Here is a 12,152-nt window from a genome sequence, read left to right as displayed (position 1 = left end):
ATCCGTGCATATTACTCTTACCGAGATGAACTGACAGTACAAGATGAAATACTCTTCAGAGGGAACAGAGTCGTAGTACCAGCAGCTATGAGATCTGAGATGCTAAAGAAAATCCATGCAAGCCACATTGGCATTGAGGGCTGCCTTCGGCGAGCAAGGGAAATCCTGTATTGGCCTGGAATGACTTCAGCCATCAGGGACTGTGTCTCTTCTTGCGGGACATGCAATTCACTTCGCATGGAACAACCCAAAGAGCCCCTCATGCCACAGAAAGTACCCGACAGGCCCTGGTCAAAGGTTGCGGTGGATCTGTTTACACTGGATAAGACAGAGTATGTCATTATAGTGGATGACTACTCCAACTTCTTTGAGTTACGAGCCCTGTCCGATACGAAAGCTTCATCAGTTATTACAAGTCTGAAATCGCAGTTTGCCAGGCACGGCATCCCCAACACAGTCAGAAGTGATAATGGTTCTAAATTCTCTTCATCAGATTTCAAAACATTTTCTCAAGAATGGGACTTCGAGCATATCACTTCCTCTCCTTACCATGCTCGATCAAACGGAAAAGTCGAGAATGCAGTTAACACGGCCAAACGAATCCTCAAGAAAGCAAAGTTAGACCACAAGGATCCCTACCTGGCTCTTCTCGACTGGAGGAACACTCCAACCGAAGGGCTCGATTCCTCCCCAGTACAGAGGCTGATGGGAAGGAGAACCAGGATTCTCCTCCCAACTTCAGCAAGATTATTGAAACCCAAACTTCCAAAGCCTGTCAAGAAACTCTTAACAAAGAAAAGGGAGAAACAAGCACATTACTACAACAGAGGGGCCAAACGACTAAAAGAGCTCAAACCTGGAGATATAGTTAGAATGAAGCCAGATCCAAAAGATCGAAAAAAGCTGTGGAAGAAAGCAACATGCTTCCAGGAAGTTGCGCCAAGATCCTATGAAGTTGTCATCGAAGGGAAGAGATACAGGAGAAACAGAAAGGATTTGATAGCGACACAAGAGAGTCCTGCAATCGATAGCCACGTAGAGGAAACAGATGAGTCACTCCCGTCGGACGACCAGTCCCAGAGAGTCATTGACCCAGTTCAGCCAGGCACGCCTTTACCTGCCCACACAACTCCAGAGCGACCAGGGACCCCTCAAAGGCCGCCAGAGATCCCACAGCCATCTGAAAGAAGATCCACCAGAGGGCGTTTAATTAGGACCCCAATCCGTTTCAAAGACTACTGCCCACCCTGAGGGGTGCAGTCAAGCAGAACTATAACTTTGTTGTGTTTTCGTTTTGAATAATGTTAGGATGGACTTTGCACAGGGCAGTTAAATTTGCCCTTGTGGACATCTTTAATTCGTTTGTTATATTTTCATTCTATGTTAGGATGGACTTTGTGCAGGGCATTTAAATTTGCCTTTGTGGACATCTTTCATTCTTTATTTTACAGACTTAATTATTATATTATTTTATTTGTTGCCACTTGGAGCTTGTGCCATGTTAAATTTAAGAAAGAGGAGGATGTAACGATATTATGTAATAAGGCCTGGTCGCCCAGCGCTCGAGTCAGAATCGACCACGAGTTAAATTGTGTTGACCTGTTGAGCCAGGAATTACAGAGCCTTTACAAAGCTGTTGTCCTTGTTATTTAAACTCTAAAGATCTTTACCCCTTGAATAAATGAATAAATTATAGAAGGTAAGGTTTTCTGTTACCTCACCTAATTTCACTTTCCACTACGTAATTACGCCATATGCTTATCCTTATACGGTACTCTTATTACCTACGTAGAGTAAATTCACGGGCTGCGACGTATTGACATAGTCCAGTTGGCATTTATTTGAGTGGTGAAGAGAGGGGGGGGGGAGGTGGGGGGGATATTCGTCTTTTGATGTTCATTTATTTTTTATGGCTTTAATATTAGTCTATGGGTAGAGAGCGTCTTGGTTAACCCGTTGGTTTTATTGCCTACAAGATTTTTACATCCATTCGATTCTAGAAAACAAATGGTTGTCCCCAATCACCCACGCCCCCATAGGTACATCTACTTACACACAAAATTGAAAACCTACGCTCTTGCATTACCATTCGGAAATTACAGATTCTTGTCGGGGTGGAGGTTTTAATGATTAACTCTTTTCCACATTACGGTTGAATTGATGGATTTGATGCCATTTTCTCAGTGCACGCGCTCGATTGTTTACAAGTATTGAAATGCTGTTGTTTGAAATTAATATTGCACATACCTTCCAGAGAAATAATTATCTCTTTACGTTTCTTCTCGGGCTGAATCAATCGGTCGACTGTCCAAACTATCGTCGGTTCTATATGTTGAAATTGCTTCTATAAATGTAGACCTCACGTAGGCGACGGTATTGCGAAAAAGGATCAAAAATACGTCACCATACCTTTTAGACGGCTACTGACAGACGGCGCATCAGGTAACCTACTGTCAACAATACGTGTATGACTCTTTCAGATAAATTTTTTTATGTGCACAACTGTCTTCATAATCAGTTAAAACAAAAATGTTGCTACCAGAGAAAAATAATTGTTTCACCGCCTTCTTTGCCTTCTTTGCCTGAATATTTTTTTATTTATTACTTTAATTTCAGTTGACACACAATTTGACTAGGTTTGCATCTGGTCAAAGTCAAACAGCCTTCGAGCAGGAGATAATGCGTAATCAAAGTTTCTTTCATCATATCCAATTTTGCAATTTCTAAGGTGGAGTGGCTGTCAACCAACGCTTCCGTTTAAACAATCAGAGCAAACTTTACAAGCCATTTCGCATTCTTACAAGGTTACCTTGGGTTGTGAGTACTATTTTATTACTTGCTGTTGAAAGTGTGACCGCATTTCATTCTATAACCATGTAGCAGATGAAAAGAACCTTTTTTTGTAAAAGTGCAGGCTGAAGAAATGTCACTTTTGTTTCGAATCATTACTTATAAATGCATGGGGTGTCTTTATTCAAGTCCGTATAATTTTCATTTTTTTTTTGGTAATAGGGATCACAGTGCTTTGTTTAAAACAGTGCTCATGTTAAATGGATCTAGAAGCAGGAATTTCTGGTCCACGTGATCAGGATGGAGAACGAGTCAACCCCCATGAGCGAAGTTCACTTATCTCTTATAGTTTAGTTAGTAAGTGGTTTGTTAGTTGTCTGTTTGAATCCAAAAGAAAATTAGGTGCGAAATATGATAGTATGTTCGCATTTAGGACACCAATAAGCCATGACCAAGGAAATGACTTATGGTGCTCAAGCTAACGGTTCATTCCCACTTTTTTTTTAAATTAATAATTATCACGTGTGAATGATTGATTTTCAGATGAGACAAGAGACTGGCCATGGTTGGAAGGTAGGTTGAAAATTGTCGAATAGTCTGTTGATCGTACGGGAGGTCTATCAAAGTATCGTTGGCCTCATTTATAAATAAAAACAGAGAGAGATGATCGATTACCGATGTGGCTGTCTTGTGATGATAATTAATAATAATAATAATAATAATAATAATAATAATAATAATAATAATAATAATAATAATTATAACTGAAATAATTAGATCTATTTGAGTACAAATGCCAATGTGAAAAGCGTTCCAAGCTGTAAAAATTGTTACAATCTATTATTCTAATCTGCGCTCAGGCGTTATTTTTCTTGCGGCGGTGTAGCCCTCCTTCCGCCACGAAAAAAGAGAAAGCCTGGTCGCAAGTTAAATCCAGCAGCGAAGCAGGATATTTATTATTTCCCTGTCTTGACTTTCAGACGAATCAAGGAAAAGGCGGGGCTGGCAAGGTAATTCAATGCTCCTTTTGCATTAGCGTCTCTCATATTTTGTCAGGAGAAGAGAGGGGAAAGGTGTGAAGCATGCTTTGGCTTTCTTAGCAATATTCCTTTCTCGTTTGTGTGTTTTACAGATGGGAGAAGACCAAGAGAAGAAGCGCCAGCTGGCCAAGAGCGGGGTAGGCATTCATGTTTGTTTAACGTATAGCGGTAGATCGCGGTATATTGTGTTAATTCTATGTGGTTTTCGTGCAGTTTATAGGTCGATATCATTGAAAAAAAAAAGGGATTGGCAATGAAACTCAATTTGCAAACAGAAGAAAACAAGGCAAACTGCGGAACAATACTGTGTTTTTTTTTTATTAATATCGTTTTGTCTTGTGCGATTGTTACAGACGATAAGAATCCAAGAGGCGACAGCCATGCCGGCCGAGAGCGGGGTACGTTTTCATAATTAGATTGACACACACTGCACACTTGCCGAGCGTGTTTATATTTTTGAAAATAATAACATGGTGTCTTTTGTGTGTATAATAGATAATAGGCGTCCAAAAGTTGAAAGGCCAGCTTGGGGAGATTGTGGTATGTTTTCATGTTTGGTTGATTTGAAGACAACATTAATTAATACACACTGCATACTACCCAAGCGTATTCAAAGATAGATTTTTAAATACTATATTATCTTTTGTGTGTATCGCAGATTATAGGAGTACAAGAGCGGACAGGCCATCTTGGCGAGACCGGGGTATGTATTCATGTTTGGTTGATTGGAATAAAACATTAATTAATACACACTGCATACTAGCCAAGCGTATTGAAAGATAGATTTTTAAATACTATATTATCTTTTGTGTGTATCGCAGATTATAGGAGTACAAGAGCGGACAGGCCATCTCGGCGAGACCGGGGTATGTATTCATGTGTGGTTGATTGGAATAAAACATTAATACACACTGCATACTAGCAGAGCGTTTTTATTAAAATGACAATTATTGGGTGCAATTGCATGGAAAGACAAAGAAAGCTAAAGTTATCAAGATTCGGGTTGTATAAAACTAAATTTTTATCTACTCCACAGGCAAAGGACGAACAAAAGATGACCTGCGCAACAACCTGGATTTGAGGAAAAGTAAGTGCCCTTAATTTCCACCTTCACCACAAACAAATTCATATTTGTCGTGGTCCAAGGGATAAAGGCGTGAGGGTAGTGTGGGATAGGGGGGGACCCTTTCCTTAATTAAGGTTTCTGTGCTATTTTAACAAAGTAAAATTAATGGCCAGACCTCATGACGATATAAATATAACTGAACGATCTCATGACAAGGGTGAATGTCATGGACATAAGCGAAAACAAACAAATTTGAATTTCCAAAAGGGATGAACAATCAGTTGCTAAAAGTTTTACAAAACAACATACAGAACCTCAAGGTAGGTGGAGGGGGGAAGATTACCCTTCCCACCTTAGCTTTTTTCTTACAGTAACACAGATTCGATTAAGTACAGCTGTAGAGACTAAAAAAACATTCTCACAATTTGTGTTTCTTATAACAGGACGATGCTTCAACTGCAGAGGGTATGGTCATGTTAAGGCCGATTGTCCATCACAAACTCGCCGAAAAAGGCCAAGCAAGAGAACGAAGGAAGTTCAGACAGCATCCCCCACCCCTACACCACCAACTGCTGTAAACAACTATAATTTTTATTCAATTGGCGGCAATATTAAAATTAATTAAAATAAATGAACAAAAAATCAACTTGTTTTTGTATTAACCCAGTCTGCGAAAGTGAAATGTTCCGCTAGTAAAGATGTTTAACGCGGTAAAGTAAAAGGGTAAAGATGATGAGCGCGCCCGTATATGTAACATGTCCTGAAAGGTAAATTTACCTTCCCTGAAAAACGACACAAAAGTCCTTTCTAGTTAAATCAGAACCACTTAGATAATTTTAAAGTTACAGACAGTCGAATCTCAGCGAAAGAGAAATCTTCCGACAGCTTAAGGGTAAAAATGTTGAGCGCGCCCGTATATGTAACATGTCCTGAAAGGTAAATTTACCTTCCCTGAAAATGGACACAAAAGTCCTTTCTAGTTAAAACAGAATCATTTAGCTAATTTTTAAGTTACAGAAAGTCGAATCCCAGCGAAAGAGAAATCTTCCGACAGTAAAAGGGTAAAGATGTTGAGCGCGCCCGTATATGTAACATGTCCTGAAAGGTAAATTTACCTTCCCTGAAAAACGACACAAAAGTCCTTTCTAGTTAAATCAGAACCACTTAGATAATTTTTAAGTTACAGACAGTCGAATCTCAGCGAAATAGAATTCTTCCGACAGTTTAAGGGTAAAGATGTTGAGCGCGCCCGTATATGTAACATGTCCTGAAAGGTAAATTTACCCTTCATGAAAATGGACACAAAAGTCCTTTCTAGTTAAAACAGAATCATTTAGCTAATTTTTAAGTTACAGAAAGTCGAATCCCAGCGAAAGAGAAATCTTCCGACAGTAAAAGGGTAAAGATGTTGAGCGCGCCCGTATATGTAACATGTCCTGAAAGATAAATTTACCTTCCCTGAAAAACGACACAAAAGTCCTTTCTAGTTAAATCAGAACCACTTAGATAATTTTTAAGTTACAGACAGTCGAATCTCAGCGAAATAGAATTCTTCCGACAGTTTAAGGGTAAAGATGTTGAGCGCGCCCGTATATGTAACATGTCCTGAAAGGTAAATTTACCCTTCATGAAAATGGACACAAAAGTACTTTCTAGTTAAAACAGAATCATTTAGCTAATTTTTAAGTTACAGAAAGTCGAATCCCAGCGAAAGAGAAATCTTCCGACAGTAAAAGGGTAAAGATGTTGAGCGCGCCCGTATATGTTACATGTCCTGAAAGGTGAGATGGTAATGCGGACGATTTCGATAAACTGCCGGAACGAGGCTTAAATATACAATGGAATACCGATAACTCGAACCCTCAGAAACTCAAACTCGATCCCGCTATCTCGAACATTTCAAAATTCTTACTAATGAGTTACTTGAACTCCCGAAATCTCGAACATTTTTCGAGGAAAATAACTGAATGAATGAAATATGCAGTCTTGTAGGCGCTTAATATACCCATTTAAGTTTTGTTTCTGGGTGCTGTTCACGAGAACTGTCACATCCTGACTGGTAGTAGTGTGAAATGCGTGACCAAAGGTATCTATGAAATCGCCCGTATATGTCACACGCCCGTATATGTAACACGCCCGTGTATGTAACGTAACGTTACCAACCCATCTGACAAAGTTTCTGAACATAAAATCTTGATAACGATGTGAAACCCTTTCAAGAAAATTATTATTTATAGAACCCAAAAAACCGTAACCGTAGCTGTAGAGCCTTCTGACAATAGACCGTAAGCTTGTAATCGGTAAGATGTTGATAAGGAATGAGTTTTTCGATCATAATGTATACTTAGATTTAGTAATTGCATTGGTGACTTATCTATCATTTATTAGTCCATGTTTGAACTAAAACTAGTCTTTATTTGGAGGTCAAAAATTGCACGAAACGAAATATGTGTGGAAATTGTTGGAAACGCTGCATTGCGTACTACCGGTGGTCTACCTTCGATCCATAAAATCAAGTTATGAAACGGTCAGTACAATAATTAAAACTAGTGGAAGTAGGGTGAAATTGAGCTAGAACGGAATCGAAATGGGAAATATAAGTTAAATCGATTAATCTTATAAAGTATAATTATATAGATTGGCTAGAAGCGGGGTGGAGATTTAAAAAAAGTTGGCTTTATTTTGTTTTCAGATTAACGACTTAAAAGCGTTGAAAGAAGCCTTAATTAACCCTAAACCCAACACCCCAGATTTTTGTTGCGATTTAAAGGCCAAGTACTCTCAACAACTGAAACTAAATCAGTCCTTCCGGAGGTACAGAGAACTGGAGCAAGACATACTTGCACAGTCTTTGATTCCATCTGATGTTCCAGTTAACGTGATTGCTCGTAAAGCTATTGGGGACGGCAACTGCCTGTTTCATGCTGTTTCTCTCTCCCTTGTGGGTACAACAAAATACTCCATTATTCTTCGCATTTTAACGGTTATTGAGTTATTTGAAAATGCTGCTTACTACGCAAGCCATCCAAGATTTAGGGAGGCTCAACAATCTGGTTGCCCCTTTGGAGAGGTAACAATTTTTACACTTGCCCTTAAAGAACCAGGAATTGCAGAGTGGGAGCGCAGCTGCAGCCGTGTGTCTGCTGTGAAGAGCGATGCGATTGGGGGATGCCAGTTAGGCCAGTGGTCCGCTTTAATTCACATTATGGCACTTGCGACAGTAATTTGCAGGCCGATCTTTACAATATACCCAAATTGTGCTGAAGGTATCCGCCCTCTCTTACATGGCCTAGTCAAACCACGTGGCAAGGCAGAAACGGTGTCTGAAAAAGAATGTTTTTACATTCTTTGGTCAAGGGAAGGCGGACTGGACAACCGCCCAAATGCTATCTATGTCCCAAACCACTTCGTTCCTCTTTTTCAAGAGAATGCCGAAGAAGAAACCTTCCAAAAAGTTTCAGACGGGCCTACCAGAAAGGCACCCCCCCTTAAAAGGTCGTTTTGTCTTGAGGACTTTTGGTTTCCATCTGCTCCAAAAAAAAAGAAGCAAGCAAGCACACACAAAAAGTAAGCCAATGAAAGTGGAGGATGATAGAACGAAGAAGATGAAGAAGGAAAAAGCAATGGAGGATGAAAAGAAGATGGAAGGTGAGCTGGAGTTTCCGCAGGAATGGATTGAAGGCGAAGAAAGAAAAGAAGACGGAAGATGAGAGGAAGGTAGAAGATGAAGCTGTGATTGAGGAGGGAAGGGAGATGAAGAAAAAAAAAGACTGATGCAGAGTTGGAGTTGCCGCAGAATGGAATGAAAACAAAGGATGAAAAGAGGATGGAGGATGAGAGGAAGATAGAGGATGAAGCATGCGCAGTGATGGAAGAGAAAAGGGAGACGCAGAATGAAATGAGACTTAAGTATGAATAATGGACTGAAAAGGAAAAGAAGATTGAAGAAGAGGAGAAGATGAAAAAGGAGAGGAAAAGTGACAATGATTGTAATGAAATTCAAATGGACAAGCGTAAGAAGTATGAGATGAAACGTACCAGGTCGTTTCTGTGGAAATGGATTCAGGCTCATCCTTGGGTACATATCAACATGTTAAAAAAAGATACGGGACAGCCACTCATTATTGATGCTCCTTATCCCAATGCACAACCAGCGGGGTCAGCAGTAACATCCATGTATTGTGGTGTATGCTCAAAGCATCCTTCGATTGCATCAAAGGAAAGTGAATTTTCAAAGAGTACTAGGACAACCAATTATAAACTTGAAGCCCTCAAGAAGCATGAGGCAAGTCTGAACCACAAAAAATGTATTGCTGCGGAAAAAGCGATTAAGGACCCAAGAAGCACTGGAATGTATAAGTGCTGTAAACAACTCTACGACAAAGAAGACGAAAAGTTAGAGAAAAAATTCAAAACCCTTTAATATAGCTTTAGAACGGCCATAAGAAAAAAGCCCACTCCAAAAATTAAATGGAGTAGAGCTAGGTGAAACATACTTGAGCCGATCTGCATGTACTGACTTTATTGACCATATAAGCTCTGTCATGAAGGATGATCTCGCAGAAAACTTAAAGGATTGTCATTTTTTCTCCTTAATGATTGATGGAAGTACAGATCATGGTGTCATTGAGGAAGCAATCATGTATGTGCGCTACTAAGACAAGTCACTTGGAACACCAGCAACTGTGTACCTTGGAATTGAAGAACCTAAGGCTGGAACTGGAAGAGGTTACTTAGAGGCGGTGGATTCTTGTTTTCAAAGAGTTACCAAAATCGATCCAGTCACGTGGAAAGAGAAAACCACCGGTTTAGGAACTGATGGCTGTGCCGCAATGACAGGTGAGAAAAATGGCGTTGTGGGGTTGTTGAGACAAGAAAATACAGCATTTTTGGGTTTTTGGTGTGGAGCGCACAAACTTGAATTAGCAGTTGTCAAGTGCTTAGAGAAATTCCCAGAGTTTGTGAAAGTCCGCGATACCCTTCGCAGTTTATACCAGGAATATCACTTCAGTGCCAAGGCCTTGAGGGAATTAAAGGAGTTAGCAGAAGTACTTGATGACCAGATCTCTAAACCAACAAATGTTTTTGGAGCTAGGTGGCTGCCGCATCTCCAGACGGCACTTCGAGTACTGTTTCGTGGATACAGAACTTTAATGATGCACTGCGAAAACACAAAAGAGATGCGCATTGGTTCTAGTGGCAGGCAGGGACGAGCAGCATTTTCAGTCAAGTTCTTGACATCATTCAAAGGATTGCTCTTCACAAGTTTTCTATGGGACATTGCAGAGGCAGCTGCGCATTTAAGTAAGGTGTTTCAGGCCGAATTTCTGACTGTAACAACTGCAGCTGCAGCAGTACGGAAGTTTGAAATGGAGTGCCTTAACATGAAGTTGTCGGATGGTCCAAAGGTCAAGGCCTTTCTGAAAGAAGTAGGAGGTGGCAAGATGTTCAGGGATATTGCACTTACAAGAGACGACAGTGATCTTTCCCAGTTTCAAAAGGTCAAATTGAGTGTCGTAGATGAAGTTTGTCAAAGCACATCTGAGCGATTTCAGTACCTATTCAACGATCCTGTGATCAAGGCGTCTTCAGTGTTTGATCCAGATACCTGGCCTGGAGATCCCGAAGAGTTAGCTTTTTATGCTGATGACCAGCTCTCTGTTATCTCTGACAGATACCGAGAGCCGTTGAAAAAAGCTGGTTTTAACGAAGAGTTAGTCAACAATGAGTGGCATGGAGTAAAGAGTCTTGTCAGTGTTATGCAGCACAAGAAAACTAATGACATCTACTCTGTTCTGTTCAAAAAACATAAAGATGATTTTCCGAACTTTTTATTAATTGCTGAAATTGTGTTGACCTGGCCTTTGTCTACTGCAGCTTGTGAACGAGGTTTCAGCTCCATGAATCGCACCAAGACCATTCAGCGCTCCAGCCTGGCAGCTAGGACACTGGACAACAACTTACGCATTTCAATCAAATATCACAGCTTGAACAAGTCAGAGAGAGTCCAAGCCTTTGTTCAATCTGGGCACCTAGACAAGGCTGTCAAGCACTGGCGGGAAAACAGTGTCAGAACACGACGTGAAGACTGGATTGAGAAGCATCCAGAGGCTAAAACCTGGAGTTCTCTAAAGAGGGCGAAGGCCAAAGACTGAACCTTGTAGTGCTTAAACTGTGATGTCAGTGTGACTGTTAATTTTAAATGGGGGAATACTCAAACTCCCTTACAGCTTGATAATTTCTGTGAGAGAAAAGAACAATAACTGCATTAAGCTTTTGACACCAGATATGAATATGTTTTTTGATGTTAGTATGATTACAAACAAATGTGGAATATTATGGTTTCTATTGATAAAAATATGTTTATAGAAGATTTGATTGAAACTTTAAAAGAGTAGTGACTTAAACTACAAAAAAAGAATTTGTTCCTTTTATGTCTTTCTGCAAAATTGCCATTTAGTTTGAATTAAAAGGACTGTAACGCAATTTAATTTCATTCAGTCATAGTTGTAAACACTGTCAGTACTACGAATGTGAAAGATAAATAAATAGGTCTGAGTTGAAATTAACCAGCTATTTTCATTGTAAATGAATTGTTGGTCTCATAGGGTGGTGCAGGAATTTTTTATAAGGTCTACTTGTCATTTTTTTTTACATTGTGCAATATTATTTGTTCTTGGCACAAACACATATATGCAGGATTTTTTAAGACAAGTTTCCCTAATTGCTTGCAGCAATTATTTTGGGAAAAATTACCTTCACCCCTTCGCTTTTTTCTAATGGTGCGTCCCTTAACATGGTTCGAGAGATTGCGTGTAAACACTCCACTTTACCAAGGTCTGTAATTTATTCTGGGCTCCTAAAAATTTGACTTGGGCTCCTAACTATCAGTTTTAGGAGCCCGAAGGGCTCCCTTAAAATTTCCTTAGGCAGCAGCCTTGAAAGAGTTAGCTGATTGAAAGCCTAACTTTTAAAGTTAAAGGTTAAAGAAATTCTGTGTAAAGATGTTGCTATCACAACAGATTGCGAGGGGCACGATAACGTACTGTCGCGCAATCTAAATACGCTGAAAAAAACACTTTGATGTTGAACAGGAATGTCCAAATTTTACGAAAGATATTCGCGAAAACGAATCCAATCGGCAAAGTTTGGAAAAGAGGTTTGACAAATTTTTCTCTGCCTTAAAGAAGAGCCAAGCAAATCTTCAAAAGTCTATCGAGGCCTTTAAAAAGAAAACTTCTCAAACACAACCAAAG

General features: G+C 39.8%; 2 protein-coding genes and 1 pseudogene across 3 annotated transcripts; all 3 read left to right on the top strand.

The window, feature by feature from the left end:
• Positions 1 to 2,530: 2,530 nt before the first annotated feature.
• Positions 2,531 to 5,597, top strand: LOC144652320 (uncharacterized). Of its 2 annotated transcripts, XM_078512371.1 has the most exons (10): positions 2,531 to 3,147; positions 3,334 to 3,363; positions 3,771 to 3,800; positions 3,923 to 3,967; positions 4,184 to 4,228; positions 4,326 to 4,370; positions 4,496 to 4,533; positions 4,652 to 4,696; positions 4,867 to 4,917; positions 5,340 to 5,474. In XM_078512371.1, the coding sequence occupies exons 1-9, from the start codon at positions 3,051 to 3,053 to the stop codon at positions 4,909 to 4,911; spliced, it is 420 nt and encodes a 139-aa protein (XP_078368497.1). In that variant the 5' UTR covers positions 2,531 to 3,050; the 3' UTR covers positions 4,912 to 4,917; positions 5,340 to 5,474. The 2 variants fall into 2 exon arrangements, with proteins under 2 accessions (XP_078368497.1, XP_078368498.1); XM_078512372.1 differs by lacking the exons at positions 2,531 to 3,147; positions 3,334 to 3,363; positions 3,771 to 3,800; positions 3,923 to 3,967; positions 4,184 to 4,228 and having other exon boundaries at positions 4,265 to 4,370; positions 4,489 to 4,533; positions 5,340 to 5,597.
• A 3,650-nt stretch (positions 5,598 to 9,247) lies between these two features.
• On the top strand, positions 9,248 to 10,050 carry LOC144652161 (zinc finger protein 862-like; annotated as a pseudogene).
• LOC144652160 (zinc finger protein 862-like) lies at positions 10,050 to 11,051 on the top strand. Its single transcript, XM_078512176.1, has one exon. It carries the CDS (start codon positions 10,050 to 10,052, stop codon positions 11,049 to 11,051), a length of 1,002 nt encoding a protein of 333 aa, XP_078368302.1.
• The last annotated feature ends 1,101 nt before the right edge of the window (positions 11,052 to 12,152 follow it).

The sequence above is a fragment of the Oculina patagonica genome, chromosome 4, assembly GCF_052425735.1.
Source record: "Oculina patagonica isolate OP01 chromosome 4, crgOcupat, whole genome shotgun sequence".
Classification (NCBI taxonomy): Eukaryota; Metazoa; Cnidaria; class Anthozoa; order Scleractinia; family Oculinidae; genus Oculina; species Oculina patagonica.
The sequence above is the reverse complement of the archived record's forward strand: the minus strand, read 5'-3'. Positions and strand labels throughout refer to the sequence as shown.

What these genes read in the sequence shown, in the direction of transcription:
- LOC144652160 (XM_078512176.1), top strand. Translation starts at nt 10,050, where the DNA reads ATGATGCACTGCGAAAACACAAAAGAGATGCGCATTGGTTCTAGTGGC.
- LOC144652320 (XM_078512371.1), top strand. Translation starts at nt 3,051, where the DNA reads ATGGATCTAGAAGCAGGAATTTCTGGTCCACGTGATCAGGATGGAGAA. An exon ending in AGACTGGCCATGGTTGGAAG is followed by an intron (nt 3,364 to 3,770) that starts GTAGGTTGAAAA and finishes CTTGACTTTCAG; the next exon opens with ACGAATCAAGGAAAAGGCGG. An exon ending in GAAAAGGCGGGGCTGGCAAG is followed by an intron (nt 3,801 to 3,922) that starts GTAATTCAATGC and finishes TGTGTTTTACAG; the next exon opens with ATGGGAGAAGACCAAGAGAA.